This window comes from Lagenorhynchus albirostris, chromosome 16 (assembly GCF_949774975.1).
Source record: "Lagenorhynchus albirostris chromosome 16, mLagAlb1.1, whole genome shotgun sequence".
Lineage (NCBI taxonomy): Eukaryota > Metazoa > Chordata > Mammalia > Artiodactyla > Delphinidae > Lagenorhynchus > Lagenorhynchus albirostris.
In genome coordinates, this window is record NC_083110.1 from 58,978,961 (window position 1) to 58,999,036 (window position 20,076).

Genomic DNA, 20,076 nt, shown 5'->3' on the forward strand with positions numbered 1-20,076 from the left:
TCTTGGTTGAGTCATCTGTAACGTGAAGATAATAGTACCTTAAAAAACTGTTGAATTAAAGGTCACAAAATGTAAAATGTCTATCGCAGTGCCTGAATATATCTGGTCTATAATAAACGTAATTATTATCGGGCAAAAGCACGAGGCAGTCCCCAACTCTCACTTCCTGTCTTTTTGTCACTCACTTTTGAAAGTTGCTCCTGCTCCTATTCCTTTTTCTTCTCCTTTCTCGCCCCTCCTACTGCCATAAATGGCCCTCCAGAGCTGTCGTAAAATGTTCCTCCCCGCCCTCCATGTGGCGAAAACGCAATCACGCTTGACGGCGCAAGGTGGCTCAGCCGCAAGATGGCGGCGCTGGCGGAGGAGCAGACGGAGGTGGCGGTCAAGTTAGAGCCTGAGGGACCGCCGACGCTGCTACCTCCGCAGACGGGGGACAGCGCTGGCGAGGGTGGCGGCGGCACAACAAACAACGGCCCCAACGGCGGCGGTGGGAACGTTGCGGCGTCGTCGTCGGCCGGCGGGGATGGTGGGACCCCCAAACCCTCGGTGGCTGTCTCCGCCGTTGCCCCGGCGGGGGCGGCCCCGGTGCCCGCCGCTGCTCCGGAGGCCGGCGCTCCCCACGACCGACAGACTCTGCTGGCCGTGCTGCAGTTTCTACGGCAGAGCAACCTCCGCGAGGCCGAAGAGGCGCTGCGCCGTGAGGCCCGGCTGCTGGAGGAGGCAGTGGCGGGCTCCGGAGCCCCGGGAGAGGCGGACGGCGCCGGCGCTGAGACGGCTAGCGCGCTTCTTAGTCGGGTCACCGCCTCGGCCCCCGGCCCTGCGGCCCCCGACCCTCCGGTCAGCGGTGCTTCGGGGTCCGCCGCCGTCTCGGGCTTAGCGACAGGTCCTGCGGCTCCGGGGAAAGGTGAGCCGCGGGGTCCCGGGGAGGCAGGGCCGGCACGAAGGGGAGCGAGCCGGGAAGGCAGAGGCTGGCAGGCCTGCACCTCTGCGGGCTTGTTTTGAATTTCCTGGGCCCGCCTCTAGGGCCACATGCCCGCCCCTTTCCCTGGTGCGCCGGCTGCGCAGTCAAACCCTCTTCCGAGCTGTCAGTTCCAGCGAGAGGCTGTGGAGAGCTGTTGAGCTGAGGGATGTATGGGGACGGTGGGCGCGAAGAGGCGGGGACTTCAGGCTTTTGGTCCCTTTCCTCTCATTTGGGCTCTTGAGCCTTGGGCAGGGATACATTAACACTAGCAATATTTGTACAGTTTTGTACTAACGTACTTTTACTATAAATACTTTGTTATGTATCTTACTTTTCTCAGTTCCACTGTGAGGTAGACAGTACCTCTATTTTAGAGATGAGAAAACAGACTGAGAAAGGCCAAGGGACTTGCTTTGGACACACAGCCAGGGAATGATGAATGTAGTGTAGCCAGTCTTTCTCAAAATATAGGCTAACTAACATTGGTTTTAAATCTTTTAGAGGAATGCAGATTCTTGGGCGTCACTTAAGACTTAGTGAATCAGACCCTGTGCAGGTGGAGTCCGGGAATCTGCGTTTTAAAATAAATGCTTCCAAGGGGTACTGATGTAGGGCAAAGTTTGAGAATCATTCACTTAGGAACAGGCGTTGGGCAGACCTGAGTTCAGTTTCTGTCTCTATTGCTTTTACTTGTGTGATGCTGATTGTTATTCTTCCTAAGCTTGAGAGTTTTTTTTCCCTCTCTATTAAATGGGTTATTGTGAGATTTAGATATAATATATGTAAAATATCTGGTACTGATAAGTTTATGCTTAGGTATCCATCCCTGACACCTGAGGCTTCCCCCCTCCCCTTTTATATTTATGAGACCTAATCTTTGCAGCGTTGCCAGAAGTGAAGTATGAATATGTAGCATTGTAACCCATAAGTGGAAATGTATGCAAATGTGATTGAGAGGAATCTTTTGAATGCTGAATTTTGTGAATGAACTATAAGATGGATGAATTATGTTGTTGGTTATTTTGCTGTAATCTCTCATCTCTTCAGAAACTTGACCTAGTTTTTAGATTGTAACTCAGAAACCAGTAGGGAGGAAAAGAGGCCATCAGAGTAAACTTCTAAAGAACTTCTCTAAAATTTGTGCAGTAAAAAGCATAACAGTACTATAATTGCAACTTAAAAATTTCCAACAAACTCTGATTCGATTGACAGATGTATCATTGTTTGGGATTGAAATATTACAAATAAATACTCATGCTTTTTGCCTTGAAATGATGGTTATGGAAATTGTTTTAAGCATATAAAATAGATTTGCCTTTTGGAAATATAAATAAGGCAAGTCCTTCCCACCATTAACATGCTTCTATTTTATAGGGAGTGATAGATGTACATATATGAAGGTAACAGGATAGGATGTGTTGCTGGACAGTTACAAAATATTTAGGTAGTTCAGAGAGCTGGAAATGTTACTCCAGGGCATAGCTTCGTGGTGGTGGGTGCCATTTGCACTGAGCCTTGAGAGAAGATTAAGATAATTGTTTGATTTGCACATACCATGTTTTATAAAATTTGTCTTTAAAATAAGGTACCTCTAGGGAAAATACTGAATCTTTCTGTTATTGATTTGAAAATTTTATTTTAAGATATGGACAAACCGAAGGAATTTTGGATGGGTGACTGAAACAAAGTGAATCCCATTAAAAGATTATGTGATTGAGTTGGGGAAGAGCGTTTGAGAGGAGAAGGACAAACATCTGAGAAACAATTCACCTCTGGACCTTAGCAAAACAGCCTTAGTCTCTTGGTGCATGTCAGGTCACTTTCCTGAAAGTTATTTTTCATTTTTTAAACAGTTGGAAGTGTAGCTGTGGAAGACCAGCCGGATGTCAGTGCCGTGCTATCAGCCTACAACCAACAAGGAGACCCCACAATGTATGAAGAATACTATAGTGGACTGAAACACTTCATTGAATGTTCCTTGGACTGCCATCGGGCAGAGTTATCCCAACTCTTTTATCCCCTGTTTGTACACATGTATTTGGAACTAGTCTACAATCAACATGAGAATGAAGCAAAATCATTCTTTGAGAAGTATGTGAATTTATGTATATATATAATATGTATATATAGCTATATATATATAATGAATACACGCATCTGTAACTACACAAATGTAAGATTGCAACTCAAAGAGTACTTTATGAAGGAGAGGTACCTGGTGCAATGAGAACCTAAAATGAGGGATTTGATCTAGTTGCAGAAGTCAGGGAAGGCTCCCAGAGGAAGTGATGCTTGAGGTAGGATCTGAAGATTGAACAGGAGTTAACCAGGGGAAGAGAAGAGGGAGAAGCATGTGTGACAGCTCTGTGGCAGGAAGGATCATGGTAGGTACAGAGATGAAAGGCAAGTGTGGCTGGAGCAGAGTGTGAGGGTGGGGTGTGGTACGACAGGAAGCTGGCCGGTTGATTAGGGGCTGGAGCAGGTGGTTCTTGGGCCATATTGAGGGTCTTTGTTTATCCTCAGAGCAGTAGGAGGTTGTATTGGATGGGATTAGATTTGGCTGAGATTCACCAAAAAGTCAAAACAATAGTGGCATAAATAAAAGTTTATTTTTACTTTTATCCTAAGAGCAATATGAAGCTGTGTTAGGATTAGATTAGACTGAGAGTGACTGGACCCCAAACAGTAGAGGCTTGAATACGATAAAAGTTTATTTCTCTCTCTCGTGAATGTAGGCAGTCTAGGACTAGTATGGAGTCCTTGATTATCAAGGACCCAGGCTCTGTTGATTTTGTAGCTCTGACATCCTTGTCATGCATTTTCCACCTGTGGTACAAGGTGATTCTCTGGCTCTAAGAAATCATATCAGTGTTACAGTCAGCAGGGAGGGCACACATCCTTCCTGGAAGTGACATATATTTCTCCCTTTTTTTTTTATTTTTTTAATTTTTATTTTTTTTGCGGTACGCGGGCCTCTCACTGTTGTGGCCTCTCCCGTTGCGGAGCCTGCTCCGGACGCGCAGGCTCAGAGGCCATGGCGCATGGGCCCAGCCGCCCTGCGGCATGTGGGATCCTCCCGAACCAGGGCACGAACCCACGTCCCCTGCATCGGCAGGCGGACTCTCAACCACTGCGCCACCAGGGAAGCCCTATTCTCCCTTTTTTATGTCATTAGTCAATGGCCAAGGGAGGTAGGAAATATGGTCTTTACCTAGGTGTCTATGTGACAGCTAGTATTCAGGTGTTTTATTGTGGAGGAAGAAGGAAAAAAATGGATATCTGGGGACAGTGAGACATCTTTGCCAGAGAAGTCATTGAAGGACCATGTTATTATTAGATTTACATTTTGAAAGGACCTTTATGCAGTGGGGAAAACAGATGGTGGGGGACAGAGTGATTATAGATTGACCATTTTGGGAGTTATTGTACTGGTTCTCAACTGAAGGTAATATTATGCCTCCTTCCTCTGGGCTGTTTGAAACTGGAGGTGTTTTTGGTTGTCATAATGACTAGGCTGGAGGATCAGGTGTCTTAGGGATTCCAAAAGTTCCAATACGTGCAGGTAGTCCCACTTAGCAACAAATTGTTTTGCCCCAAATACTAGTCGCAACCCTGTTGAGAAACACTAGACTAGGGTGTGATAGCGTTGGTGAAGGGAAGTAGACATATTCCTGAGGCACTTGGTGAGTGATTGGATATGGAGGTGTAAGGGAGATGAAAGTATAATTGATAATCCCTAGGTTTCTGGCTCCCCTGGCTGGATAGGGGTGCTCTTCACTGAGGTAGAAAACCCTAGAAGAGGACTGGTTTTGTCAGGTTGTAGAATAATCTTGAGTTCAGATTTGTTTATGCCTTTGACTTATTTAAGAGATGTCAAGTTGATAGATGGAGGATATATAAGGCTCTGAGCTTAGAGGAGAGGTAGGGACTGGAGCCATAAATTGGAGTGTGTGCAATATTGATGAATAGGGATGAGACTGTCTAGGAAGGAGCATGAAATAAGTCAATGGGAGGGCTAGGCCTGGACCTCAAGGAACTCCAGTATTTGGTGTAGAAGAGAAATAAAAGGAGTAGAAGAGATGACCAAGTAGAAGAGATATAAAAGGAGAGGCCAGAGAAGTAGGAGGAAAACCAGGAGAGTGTTAAGTTATAGAAGCCAAAGAAAAGGAGTGTTTAAGAAGGAGGCATTGCTTAACAGTTTAAATGAGAGCTCTTTGGTACAAGCAATAGACCCAGAAGCTAGAACTTGTCAGGTAACACAGGTAGTGGTAATAGAGGAACAATAGAACTCAGGACTCCTGGCTTCTGTGTCATTATATTCATTCATTATTCTACAGTGCCTAATAGAAAGTATATAAGGCAAATGTTCTGTAGCTCAGTGTTTCTGAAAGAAAAGATTATGGCTGATGGTGACAGAATTTCTAAGCTAATTTTTCTTACAGTACTGTCATCAAAAAACCTTCTCTTCCAGTCTCATGGTGTAGCCATCTCCTCACATAGGAAGCTGGAATATCGTAGGGGACTGACTTTCTGTGTCCTTGTCATGGACAGTCTCAGCCCTTGCCAGGACCCCGTGCTCAGATGAACTTATTGGTGGCGACTAATACAACACCAAGAGGCTGAGATTTCTAATTTCATTCAAATCTTGGACAGAAACTCTTAATTCATGTCTTGATGAGTCATAATAGGGTAGCACAGGTAACAGTTTAGGAATCTATTGGCTATGTGTCAGAGCTACAGTCCTAATACCTTATGTTTAATTTGTTTTCTAAATGTTTTTGCATTGCTTGCTGCTCTTTGTGAGTGTCAATATATGATCTTTACATTTTATTTTATTAGGATAATTAAGATTTGTAGAAACAAAAGTACATTTAAATTTAGTAATTGTCACCAAGGCTGAAAGCTTTATTTAATTGCCTTTGGTAATGGTGAGTAAATGGGAGTGCTCACAGTTTGATATCAACACGTTTGTTCTTTAGTCATGTTATTAAAGTACGGATATTTAATCTTTATATCTGGTATTAAGAATATGCGAAATCACTAAAAATGATGGGTTTTGTGAGAATGTCATGTGTTGATTATTGTTGAGAGGCTGGGTGATAGGTACACTGAATTCCTTATAATAGTTTCTACTTTTGTATGTGTTTGAAATTTCCCATAATAAAAAGTTTTAAAAAGTGAGTTTTGAGAGAACATAAAATTTAGTAGAGCAAAGTTTCTAACATTTTCAAATGTCTACCAATGGTGGCATTCAAATGAGACTGTCTGCCAATGGTGGATAGCTTATCTTTCATTCATTTATGGTATTTATTTCAAATTCTCTTAAAATGTTTATGATGCGTTTATTTCATTAGAGAATTAAATTTGTCATTTTTAGGATGAATTCAGAACTGAATTGTAATCATTTTGAAATGCGTTACTTCTTATCCTACAGCTTAGTCCACGATTATTCAGACTACTACGTTGAAAATATTCTGGGATGTTTATAAATATATGGGGGAGAGGCAGATCCCTTAACGATTACATTGAAAAATGACTTTTTAAAATCACTGAAACAGGTTCCATGGAGATCAGGAATGTTATTACCAGGATGACCTACGAGTATTATCTAGTCTTACCAAAAAGGAACACATGAAAGGGAATGAGACCATGTTGGATTTTCGAACAAGTAAATTTGTTCTGCGTATTTCCCGAGACTCGTACCAACTCTTGAAGAGGCATCTTCAGGAGAAACAGAACAATCAGATATGGAACATAGTTCAGGAGCACCTCTACATTGACATCTTTGATGGGATGCCGCGTAGTAAGCAACAGATAGATGCGATGGTGGGAAGTTTGGCAGGAGAGGCTAAACGAGAGGCAAACAAATCAAAGGTATGGGAATAAACCTAAGAACTATATAATGCAGATTATGAAAAATTGTAGCATTTCCATCTACATAATTTACACATTTTTCTTATAGCTAGTTTGGGAATAATATTACACTGTATACTAAGTTTCATGTTCTAAGGATGATGTATATATTAGTGAGAATTTGGGAATGGATGCATTTAACAGAACCCTGACTACATTGGCAGAAACAAGCAAGGGTTTTTTCTCACATAAAATGAATTAAAGCAGAAGGCCCTCCTAGGCTGGTGTGAGGGCTCCACAATGCCATCAAGGACCCTGGCTCCTACTTTCTGCTCTGCCATCTTCAGAATGTGGCTTTCTTCATTGTGCTCACAGGTGGCTATTGCAGCGCCAGCTTTGCATCTGTATTCCAGGAAGGCAGAAGGGGGAGGATGAAAGACATACCTGCTGAATCTCTCCCTTTTTATCAGGAAAACTATTTTTTTCTAAAACACTACCCAGTATATCTGTGTGTACATCCATTGGCCAGAATGATATTATATGGCCATTGTATGGCTTCAAGGGAGCCCGGCAACAGAAATGATTTTATCTGAGCATACTGCTGCTCCAACAAAATCAGGGTTCTGTTAGTAAGGAAGAAGGGGAGATTGGCTATTGGGTAGACAAGTACAGAATCTGCTTCAGGATATACATGACCCTGTTGTAATTGTGATTCCTCCTATCAAGATATGAAAAGGATGTATTAATGAACAAAAAAGTAATTTAAAAAAATTGGCTCCTTTGACTTGTAGGTATTTTTTGGTTTATTAAAAGAGCCAGAAATTGAGGTGCCTTTGGATGATGAGGATGAAGAAGGAGAAAATGAAGAAGGAAAACCTAAAAAGAAGAAGCCTAAAAAAGATAGTATCGGATCCAAAAGCAAAAAACAAGATCCCAATGCTCCACCTCAAAACAGGTGAGGAAAAAAACCTCAGGAACATGTGTGGAAGTTTAAGACAATGTTATAGATGGTTCAAGTTATTTAATATTCAGAGTAATTTCCAGTCTGTTTTTCTTTCACAGAATCCCTCTTCCTGAGTTGAAAGATTCAGATAAATTGGATAAGATAATGAATATGAAAGAAACCACCAAACGAGTACGCCTTGGGCCAGATTGTTTACCCTCAATTTGTTTCTATACATTCCTCAATGCTTACCAGGTTGGTAAAATGATTTGGCACTTTCTGGGAGAAAATTAGGAGTCATGAAAAACAGTGATTACCATTAAAAGTAACTTAGATGTCTTAACTAAAATGAAGATTTCTTCTTTAAACTCTTGATATAAATATGGCTTAAAGACAGCAGTTAGGAAAGGAGAATTGGACATTGCTCACAATAGATAGAAGGCAATGTTTAAAAGACCTTTAGCGACTTGTAGGTACCAGAATCTTGCTTGTATGTGTCCTTCATTTCACTGATCAGAATTCTGCTAGCCTTTGAAAAAGGAGGAAGCTATGTGGTTCATCTCTCTTGAACTTAAGTACTTACGTAAACTTAATATTTTTTATTAAGAATTCTTCATATCTTTATGTCTGTAAGCCTCTATAGACATAAGGCTTTATAATAGGCTGCTGAGGATATATTTAGTAAAGTACAAAAATGATTAACATTTGCTTTATATGATGCACTCCAAATTCAGAGGGCAAAAAGGGGTAAATGACATGTTCTCAATGTAAGTGCTTTTGAACAGTTGATTTCAAAGGAGAATGAAATCTCAAATGATCTTTTATATGAGAAAAATAGCTATCATTATATATTCTCTAAGATGTGATTATAATTTTTTCCCTAAAACAGTATCATTTAGTGTGTGTGTGTGTGTGTGTGTGTGTGTGTGTGTGTGTATATTATATATACATATATATATTTTAATTGGCAGGGCCTCACTGCAGTGGATGTCACTGATGATTCTAGTTTGATTGCTGGAGGTTTTGCAGATTCAACTGTCAGAGTGTGGTCTGTGACACCCAAAAAGCTTCGTAGTGTCAAACAAGCAGCAGGTAACTGAGATGACCTGTCAGGATATAAGCTCATTGTTAGTTTACACCAATCTTGATTCCAAGAAATATACAGAAGACATTGTGATCTTAGCAGAATTTCACTTGATTTTACTTTAAGTCAAAACGGCTAATAACATTGCCAACAGTGAAAAGTGCATTGGAGTGGCAATCAGGAGACTGGGGTGCTAGTCTGGTTTAATTTCACTGGTCCTCAGTTTTCTCATCTGTAGAATGAGGGCATTAGGCTAGAAAACTCCCTAAGGTTAAAAATCTAACAGTTTATGATTGCTTGTGAATTAAAAAAAAAAACCTTTAAATAGTGGGAGAGTACTTTCTGTTTTAGCCATAAAAATGGCTAAAATGAACTAAGACCAGGGTTACATTTTAAAGAAAGTTTCTTGCTAACTGTATTGTTAAACAAGATAATACATTTTCAATAATTTATTTTAATATTTCTGTAGTTTCCTTTTGTGAAACATGGTGATATAATGGATAAATTTGAGTTTCAGCCCTAGTTCCAACACTAAATAGCTGTGTGCACTCTGGCATATTATTAACTGTTCTGAACCTCACTTTCTTCTCTTATACACTGGGATGATAGCACCTAATTTAGAGGCATTAGCACAGTGGTTGGTATGTAGGAGGAACAGTTCAAATGTTAGTTCTTCTCCTGAACTGTGATGTAATTGCCTTAAAATGTTTTAATGAATGTACTTTAAAAAATTAACATTTCTGGACCATTTTAGATCTTAGCCTCATAGATAAAGAATCTGATGATGTCTTAGAAAGAATCATGGATGAGAAAACAGCAAGTGAGTTGAAGATTTTGTATGGTCACAGTGGGCCCGTCTATGGAGCCAGCTTCAGTCCAGATAGGTAAAATACAAACAAAAAAATTAAATACTGCTGTATTACATTGAGATTATATGAAAGTTAACTACTGGGAACATTATGAGAATGTTGGGGAAAATTCCTTTAGAAAAATCTTGTGGTTGCCTATCATTCATTATCTTTTTTTAAATTTTTTTTTATTTATTATTTTTTTTGCGGTACGCGGGTCTCTCACTGTTGTGGCCTCTCCCGTTGCGGAGCACAGGCTCTGGACGCGCAGGCTCAGCGGCCATGGCTCACGGGCCCAGCCGCTCCGCGGCATGTGGGATCTTCCCAGACCAGGGCACGAACCCGTGTCCCCTGCATCGGCAGGCAGACTCTCAACCACTGCGCCACCAGGGAAGCCCCATTATCTTTTATTATTACTATTTTTTTGTAGAGAATTATTTTATTATCCTTTAAAAATTTTTTTTAATTCATTTTTATTGGAGTATAGTTGCTTTACATTGTTGTGTTAGTTTCTGCTGTACAGCAAAGTGAATCAGCTATATGTATACATGTATCCCCTTTTTTGGATTTCCTTCCTATTTAGGTCACCACAGAGCACTGAGTAGAGTTCCCTGTGCTATACAGTAGGTTCTCGTTAGTTATCTATTTTATACATAGTAGTGCGTTATCTTTTAGCATCTTGCCCTCTGCTGATTTATCTTGGGGTACTAGTGTATAATACCCAAATTTACAGAATCAGGATACATAGCTTCAGTGTTTGCTGGTTATAAAAATCAACTTTAGTTTTGTGTAACTCCAGTAGAGGTTGAATTGCTTCTTTGGGTTCTTTCTTTGGGTTTTGTGGCTACTGCTGTCTTCTGTCATCTCCAAATTCACAACAGATTACTGATATTAAAGGCATATTACCTATCAATTGAAGATTTATCTTTGTATAATCAAAAGAACTAAGAGAATACTGAAAAGGGAATTTGAAAGCCACAAATATGTGTTTGCCTATTATTCATGATCTCTAACATTCTGTAGAAATGCAGGGAGGGTATTTTGTTATCATAATACCATCTGTATCTTATTTTATAGATAATAGCTTTCAAACCATCAAGATTTTTATCCTTATGAAACTTTGAGAATGAGGATTTTTGTTATTTTATAGGATTTAGCCAGATGGTACATTTTTACTTGAGGGAAACTTCTGATTTCATTGAAAACCATAGTACTTTCTGAGTAGTTCAGCTTTTCTGTTCATTCCTGAAGAAGGCAGAGTATTATTCTCGCGTCTATAGTGTTTTTTGTTTTGGCTTTTTTTTTTTGGTCCAAAAGATGTTTACTTTTAAATTCTTACACAACTTTTACAGGATATGAAAATAGCATCTCCATTTTAAAGTAAAAAATTAAGTTTTAAGTGACATATCGCATTTCTTAGAAGCCTTTCTCAGGTGACCTTATTTGATCATACTTTTTGTCATTACCTCTTCGGTATTTTTTTTTTTCGAAGAACTGTGATTTTCCTCTTAATAGATGTTTTTAAAATAATCTAGCCTCATTCAGTAGGTGCTCGGTAGATGTAGAGTGTCACAGCTAACATTAGTACTTTCAACTCTTGTTATCTACTGTGAATTTCATGTATAAATTAAAAGTGAGATGTAGCATGTCAGTTAGCTATGTTTAATATATACAAATGTACAGAGAAACTGGACAGGTAACTAAGTTATTCTAGGAATCGAATGTACTACCTTCTCTTCTCTCAGGAACTACCTGCTTTCCTCTTCAGAAGATGGAACTGTTAGATTGTGGAGTCTTCAAACATTTACCTGCTTGGTGGGATATAAAGGACACAACTATCCAGTGTGGGACACACAGTTTTCTCCATATGGATATTATTTTGTGTCAGGGGGCCACGACCGAGTAGCTCGGTAAGAACATTATGAGCTTAGGACTGGGCCTATTCAAGGAACAGGATGGTTTCTTGTTGGGAATTAGAAACTCCAGCCAAACTCATTTTTGCTTCTGTTATTCAGGATCAACATTTTGAGAACGTCAGCATTTATAGGTCCTTATTTGAAAACGAATTTGGGACAGGAATATTACTATGTCTGCAATTATGTCTATACCAAGAGTCCATGCCCTCCCCTTCCCCAACCGGATGCTAAACCTTGTCTTTTAGAACCACTGTGAGCACGTTTATTTCCCTGTCATCTCCTTAGAAGTTGAGGATGAGGTGTCTTGGGTTAGAAACTAATTATGTGGTGGCCAAAACTAGGGAAAAATACTCTTCTATAAGTTAGACTAGGAGTTGGAGTGGGGGGTGTACATACAGAGAACTAAAGGATTATAGAATTAAAAATTTTTTGTACCGTGTCAATTAGTTTTTCTTAAGAATGTTTAGGGAGTTCCCTGGCAGTCCAGTGGTTAGGACTCTGCGCTTTCACTGCCGAGGGCACGAGTTCAATCCCTGGTCAGGGAACTAAGATCCCGCAAGCCGCACTGCGGCCAAAAAAAAAAAAAAGAATGTTAGGCTCAGTCATTCCATCTGCTTTCCCTCAGGTAACTAGTGAGTGGGACCCATTTGGAGCTAACAGTTCACATGGTTGTTTCTATATTGATTTTGGCATTTCACAGTTAACTAATTACCTTCTTTTGTTTTCAATAATTTTTTTTAAAAGGCTCTGGGCTACAGATCACTATCAGCCTTTAAGGATATTTGCTGGCCATCTTGCTGATGTGAATTGTACCAGATTCCATCCCAATTCTAATTATGTTGCTACGGGCTCTGCAGACAGAACTGTGCGGCTCTGGGATGTCCTGAATGGGAACTGTGTAAGGATCTTCACTGGACACAAGGTATTTTATACCTTCATTATTCCAGCGCACAAGGTTCTTTTGAGATAAAAATAGTTTAAAAATTAACCAGATGGATGGACCTAGAGTCTGTCATACAGAGTGAAGTAAGTCTGAAAAAGAAAAACAAATACCATATGCTAACACATATATGGAATCTAAAAAAAAATGGTTCTGATGAACCTAGGGGCAGGACAGGAATAAAGACGCAGATGTAGGGAATGGACTTGAGGACATGGGGAGGGGGAAGGGTAAGCTGGGATAGAGTGAGAGAGTAGCATTGACATATATACACTACCAAATGCAAAACAGGGAGTGGGAAGCAGCTGCACAGCACAGGGAGATCAGCTCGGTGCTTTGTGACCACACTTAGAGCGGTGGGAGGGAGGCGCAAGAGGGAGGGGATATGGGGATATATGTATACATATAGCTGATTCACTTTGTTATACAGCAGAAACTAACACAACATTGTAAAGCAATTATACTCCAATAAAGATGTTAAAAAAAAACTAACCAGTGACACATTTTAAAGATACTATTCGCACCACTAAACTTTATAATTCTAACTTTTGTCTTATTTTCTTAGGTATTTTTAACCCTATTTTTGATTCTTTCCATGGACTTCTTTTCTAGGGACCAATTCATTCCTTGACATTTTCTCCCAATGGGAGATTCCTGGCTACAGGAGCAACAGATGGCAGAGTACTCCTTTGGGATATTGGACATGGTTTGATGGTTGGAGAATTAAAAGGCCACAGTGATACAGTCTGTTCACTTAGATTTAGTAGAGATGGTGAAATTTTGGCATCAGGTAAATGACTAGAAATGGCTTTGTGGTAAAGGGTCAATGGTATATTTAAAGGAAGCACTGAATGACCATTGCAAAATTAAGTCCTGCTGTTTTCTAAGTTTTGCTTCTCCTTAGCCACGATTCCAGATTGTTACCCTATATGTATGTTGACTTCTCAGGTTAAAACTACTGCTTGAAGTGCTTCTTTAGAGGGAATAATAGTTATTAATCAAGTTCAGATTTTTTTTCACTAGAAATAAAAAGTAAATGCATAAAGCATACTTGACAGAATCTCAGAATCTAAATAAGGCAGATGCTACTAAATGGTTTCCTTTGATTTCCCCTTAGGTTCAATGGATAATACAGTACGGTTATGGGATGCTATCAAAGCATTTGAAGATTTAGAGACTGATGACTTTACTACAGCCACTGGGCATATAAATTTACCTGAGAATTCACAGGAGTTATTGTTGGGAACATATATGACCAAATCAACACCAGTTGTACACCTCCATTTTACTAGAAGAAACTTGGTTCTAGCTGCAGGAGCTTATAGTCCGCAATAAACCATCGGTATTAAAGACCTTTGGAAGCTACTGTTTGAAAAAGGGAGACTAAAAGCAAATACCTCAGTGATTAATATTTAAGCTACAAAGAATGTTTTGTCTATATGGATCTGGAAGTATGCTGCTTGGAAAATCTGAACAGGATAGTTCCACATTTCTATAGCAACCACATTTAACTAATTTCCGTTAGTTGAATAAGAGGTATTATGTTCATGGAGGGGACATTTATGGTGCTTTGGATTTTGTGGAAACTATGCATCGCCTGTTCAAATGCTATTTTAATTTATTATGTTTAGAAAAAAATCAGTTGATTTCAGTTAATTCATCCTGCTTCAAGGTTCAAATTGAGTAATATAATACCATCCTGAATTTTAGCTGAAGAATTCTACGAGCATGTATGTTCCTGCTGTAAAAATGTAGTTACTGTATGGCACTCAAGTACTATGTTAAATGATCCACTAGCATTTTTGCTTGGCTCATGATTAGTGGAATGTACGTTAACTGGGTAGGGTGAACTACAATTACTTTTTGAGAAATAGATGAAGTACAACCATCCATTGACATCTGAATTTATACCGGTTGGATTGAGTGCATGCAAACACTCTATAAACCAGGTGAAGAAATTAACTTCCATGTTCTACTTCAGCTAAAATGGCTACATACAACCTAGTACACTTGAAGTCAGACATTTCAATTGCTTACCTCCAGTACTGAGCCTTGCTTTGGGAAACTAAAAGATTTAGACCAAGTCACTGCCAGTTTTTTGCCTTTGTTGCATTTTGTACAGTTTTTATATTTTTGATATCTTGTAAATAAAGACAACCAGCTTTTCGAGGTTCATAATTTATTGTACAAATTGGGTATCACATGATGAGCTGACATTAGCTTCTTCAGGCATGGGAACTTAACAGATGACGTACAGTTGAGAATCCTATAAACAAAACAAAAATTGTTTAGACACCAATGTGTTCAACTCTACTTTTAAGACATTCAGTAATTACTAGTACAAGACTCTCCGTGAACCCCCCGAAATTGAATGCAAATTCATTAGATTCTCAAAGGAGCCAGTAACCCCCCAAAATTTAGGTGTCTCTCAGCTTAATACAATTTAACACTCCCCCTTTAACAAAAGAGCTGCCAATAATTCAGTATGATGCTAAATGTATACCATTAGAAAAGCCTAGTACATAGAATAACATCTTTTTTCATAAAGTAGTATTTTAAACAGTAGAAAACGAGGGTGGTATTATCCCCATTGTAAAAACAAAGTTAGGAGGAACCTAACATGAAAAATTGGGCAAAAAACTACCTGTTTGTCAGGAACAAGCCATGGACCACTGCATTCTGGGATATGCAGTCAGTCCCTTAAGGTCAATAGTTTTGTGACTGGAAAAGTTTTTAAGAGGAGAGGAAAAAATTTTCTGTCATGGAGGGCTGCATTAGATAAAGATCTGGGTTTTGGGTTTTCTGCACCTCATCTACCACCAACACAACAAATATTTACTCAAGCAAGGGCAAATGGGGGTTGGGTGGCACTATAAGAAGAAAATGAAGTCTAGGGGGATTTAAGGAAAAGACAGAATGGCTTACATAAAAATTGAAACTAGCAAAAACCAAGATATATTTGCAACTGATTTAAAAGGCTGGTTAATAACTATTAACAGAGCTTATACAAGAGAGAGAAGGTCTTCACAAAGATAAAGTCCCAAATGTTAAATGAGAAGAACACAGAGAATGTTAAGAAAAATACAAGTGGTAAACAAATGGAAAAAACATACAACTTTATCAAAAAAATTATTTTTACTCCTCAAATTAACAAAAATCAGAAACTGATGTTATTCAACACTGCCTGGGGAAGAAAGCTAGGCGCCCCACAACCCTCTGGGAAAGCGCTTCACCTTAAGAAAACAATCACAGATACAAACACTTCATGCTCAAAGGCATTCATTGTAATGTTATTTATATTAAGAAAAAATTCTAGTAGGAGACATTTCCTCTGCGAAATAAATCTCATACCCATGAGCACTCATGCATTCAAATTATAGAGAACATGCATGTTATAAGATAAAATTACAGATATGGATCATAGCCACTGGAAACCAAACAAATATATTAAAAAAGAGCTAAACTGAAATGTTAACGAAAATTGTCAGGGTAATGGGGACATGGACAATATTTTTCTTTTTTCTTGATTGTAATAAATTTTGAACACTATACTTGTATAGTGGGGGGGGACCCCTAAGATCAAAATGGCAAAGTTATATAAAGTTTTAAATGTTAATTTCTTACCATTTATGTTGCTTTCACAGCTGGAGTTTTTTTAGACCTTAACTTAAAGTATAAAACTATCAAAGCAATACCTCCATATGTGGCCAGTACACACTGAAAAAGAAAGGAAAAAGTAAACAAGAGTTGTTGTCACATCTATCTTATTCTAAAACAACTGCTTAAAGGTATCATTAATACTTACATTCATTCTCCCTGTGAGAGTGTAAGAGTTGAAATATTTTTTGATACCAGTGAACTGGTACTGGGCATCAGTTTCTGGACCTGCCATGATTTCAATCTTTTAAAAAAAGAGAGAAAGCAACAAATTGGTTTGGATGCAATTTAAAAGAAAAAAAATTTTAATTAAAAAATTCAAAAAAATTCATTGCATATAAATGTTGTAAATTTTATGTATGCCTCACCCAACAAAGCAGCAGCAAAACGGTGGAAAAAACCTTGCTGATAAGAGAAACGTTTGGAAGGAGGACTTTATCTTGGTTGTTATCACACAACACTCCAGAATATATATCAAATCACTCGGCACAGGAAGAGAACACAGTAGTCTTTAAGTCCATCCTCTGACTCAATATTGGTTGATGTTTTCATTCCTGGCTCTATCTATACCACAGTACACTGTACCTGGAATTAATCAGTTTTAAGACTAGCTGAAAGCTGGAGCTTGTGATACTTTTCAAAGTTCCTCAGAGGGGTAACCACCAACTAAACAGCTCACCTTGCAACCCCTCTTTTTACAGTTTTTCTTATAAATTTAGGACTTCCATGGGAAGGGGGAGAAGGGATCATTTACTAAATGGAGTTGATACATACTATTGGTGTGTGTGTGTGGGGAGCTGAAATCCTTACTCCTTACACCAAAACAGATCAAAAGATTTAAATGTAAAAGTGAAGCCAAGATATCCTGAAGAAAACATGGGCAAATATTTTAATCATCTTAGGGAAGGGAAAATATAAAGGTGGCTAAACGCAAAAAGGTGAAACATACATCACCTAATGATCAAAGAAATGTAAAATGAGACCAATATTTAGCCATCAGACTACAAAGATAAATTTATGATAATTAGCAGTAGTAGTGGGAATGTGGGAAAATAAGGATTCTCTCTGTTGCCTGGAGGGAGTGTAAACTGGTACAACCTTCCTAATACGCAATTCTTCTGCAACAGCTATCAAATTAAAAACTTAGCATACCCTTTTACCTAGCTGGTTCATTTGTTTGCCAGGAATTTATCCTTATAGAAATATTACAAAGTAGAAACGTATAGTATGGTTCAAGGATGGTAAATGAAATACAGTTTATGAGAATAAATAAGAACTAGAATTCCGTCTACAGAAGACTAATAAGTGATGGTTTTCACTGAAGGAAACAATGCATGGAGATCTTTATATATAGACATGGAATGAGTCCCCATGCACGCAGATCTTTATGTACTGACATGGAAACACGTCCCAATGTCATGTTAAATATTTAAAAAATCCTATTTCTGGACATTATAGAGCACATCAATGGTTCTCAAAGTCTGGTCCCCACACTGTCACTATTCATGGAAACTTGTTAGAAATGCAAATTCTCAGGCCTATTTAATCAGAAGGACCTGAGTCCCAACAATCTGTTTTAATATGCCCTCTAAGTGATTCTGATGTATGTTAAAAGTTTGAAAAACACTGCAGTGACAGAAACAAAACGAGATGCTAATTAGTAATTATATTGGGAAAAAACCCTGGAAGAATATATAGCAAACTTTAAAACGGGGTTACAGCTATAGAACCTATGTATTTCACAAAGGCGTGTATTTCTTTTATAATAAAAAATAGTAAAGGCACATTCAAAGGTCACCAGAACAACACTCGAAAATTCGTCTGTATGACCGCCTATCTACCACGACCGACGCCACGCCGAGTCGATTGGCAATATAAACGAGCCGGTCGAGGTCCGGTCGAGATTGGTAGGCAGTGGCAGTGACTCAGTTGGCTCTTGATGAAATGGAAGCGGGAGAGACCTGCGAGGAAGTTGTTGCTATGGAAACTGGCACTTTCTAGTTTACCATTCAAAGGCCTTCAGAGGCATTCACGTGCATAGAATTGGCAATGAAACTTTGGACAAATGACCTTAATTTTGAAAACTGTTTCAAGAAAGTTCTTGTAGCAATGAAGGATTCCAAACTTCCCTGGGCCACCTTAGGGGCCTTGGCCAGTTCAGGCCAAGTAGGAAAATCTCCATTAAAAGAAATCTTTATGATATAGCTTTCATATTAATTGTTTTATTTTAGTAAACTTATTAAACACATGCTTTCCCATTCATCTTCAGAACAGATTTTTGGATTCTCATAGTATCAAGTAGGTTTCTCGGAGAAACCCTACAGAAAACAAGGGCTTAACTTTGTCCAATTATTAACTGATAATTCCCACTACCTTGTGTTTAACAGACATTTTCAGAAGGTGAAATGGTGTCCAACTGAAACAATATTAAGGTGCTTTAAACTTCTCTCCACACAATATAGAAGGAAGGCGGATGTTTGCAATATTACACAGAGGACTAATTCTGACTGCAGAGAAAGGCACAGTACAGGAACTGCAATTTAGTCTAGGTTGTAAAGAAAGACTCTTAAAAAACGCTGAGATGGAGGGGAAACTGAGATAAACTGGAGCAAAGCCTGCAAGCACTTGGGTCTGCTTCCTCAGCAAACTGCAGGTTACTTTTGGGCAAACATCAGGAATCCTTGTGTTAGATGGTACTTTGTGGAATAACTGAACTGAAACTTGCTTTCCTTCTGAGTCATACTTCAGTTTAGAAAGACATTAATGAAAAATACCTAGACTAAACTGTACTAATTGCTAAACTGTAGCCTATGGCAAAGTCTAAGCGACGGGGTCTTCGCTTGTTTCTAATTAAGCGGCGAACTGCTATTAAATATAATTAATCTTTCCACGTCTCTCTTCACCTGTAAAATGGGCACTTGAGAAACTACCCTCGCTACTTTCTGTTTCTTGGTACTGCTGTTGTGTCGGACCGGACACCTACCTGGATTGGTGAGATGACGCGGTAAAGGAGGCAAAGACGAGGGAGAGCCGCTCACGTACCAGAAGCAGCCTCTTGCACTTAAAGGAGTTTACAGCTCTCTGTTCTGCCTACCTCCTAGGAAAGGCCTTCCCCACTGATCGAACAGATTGAAATCTAACCCGCTTATCGCGGGCTCGGCGAAGCGCAGAAAGCGGGCTACACTCACTCGCGCTTGACAAAGGCTGCAGCGCAGCTAAAGGAGGCCTGGCTGGACAGCTTCCTAAGCACAGCTCAGTGCAAACAAACTGCTTTGGGCATACAGTGGGAAAAAGGTTAACATGACCAGAGAGGGTCAGAAGCCCGAGTTCTCATCCAATATTACGTCACTGGGTGACCTTGGGACACTCCCTTCGCTGCGGGCCTCATTTCTCTCCACTGGAAAATGCATTCTAAGGGCCTTTATAAACTGGGGGAAGGGAGCCTTTACCTCGCACCAAAGCTTCCCAGCCACCGTCCGAACCCTCACGCCCGGCCCTCATTTTCTCTAATTTCTTTTCCATTCACCATCACTCTCCCCGCCCCCCACGTCCCCCACCCAAAGCGAAGACCTCGCGATGTGCCCGGACCAGGAAACGGTCGGATTCTAGGCCAGCCACACAAAGCGGAGCCGCGAGGTCCGAGCCCGGGTTCCCCTCCACACCCACCTTCCAAAACGCACAGACCCCGCTGCAGGTGTCCTTCAGCTGACGAAGCTGCTCCTCTGCCCCGCCGGAAGAAGCCGCCTCCCCTGCAAACGTTCAACGGGCCTTACGGATTCGGCCCTCTGTGCCGACTGCCTACGGCTCTAAGTCCCGCCCTTCCGCTTCCTGTCTCTAAATCTCTCTCCCCCACCCCACCCCGCCCTATAGGACT

At 39.9% G+C, this 20,076-nt stretch overlaps 2 protein-coding genes across 3 annotated transcripts; one reads left to right on the forward strand and one right to left on the reverse strand.

The window, feature by feature from the left end:
- The first annotated feature begins 342 nt into the window (after positions 1–342).
- Positions 343–14,723, forward strand: TAF5 (TATA-box binding protein associated factor 5). 2 transcript variants are annotated; one of them, XM_060126448.1, is made up of 11 exons: positions 343–904; positions 2,815–3,052; positions 6,520–6,835; positions 7,606–7,769; positions 7,877–8,012; positions 8,729–8,849; positions 9,596–9,725; positions 11,435–11,599; positions 12,350–12,527; positions 13,158–13,335; positions 13,663–14,723. In XM_060126448.1, the coding sequence occupies exons 1-11, from the start codon at positions 346–348 to the stop codon at positions 13,878–13,880; spliced, it is 2,403 nt and encodes an 800-aa protein (XP_059982431.1). In that variant the 5' UTR covers positions 343–345; the 3' UTR covers positions 13,881–14,723. The 2 variants fall into 2 exon arrangements, with proteins under 2 accessions (XP_059982431.1, XP_059982430.1); XM_060126447.1 differs by lacking the exon at positions 11,435–11,599 and having other exon boundaries at positions 346–904.
- Positions 14,708–20,025, reverse strand: ATP5MK (ATP synthase membrane subunit k). The gene is made up of 4 exons (XM_060126449.1): positions 19,869–20,025; positions 16,351–16,446; positions 16,170–16,262; positions 14,708–14,811 (listed from the first exon to the last, which is right to left on the reverse strand). The coding sequence occupies exons 2-3, from the start codon at positions 16,435–16,437 to the stop codon at positions 16,173–16,175; spliced, it is 177 nt and encodes a 58-aa protein (XP_059982432.1). The 5' UTR covers positions 16,438–16,446; positions 19,869–20,025; the 3' UTR covers positions 14,708–14,811; positions 16,170–16,172.
- Between the last annotated feature and the right edge of the window lie 51 nt (positions 20,026–20,076).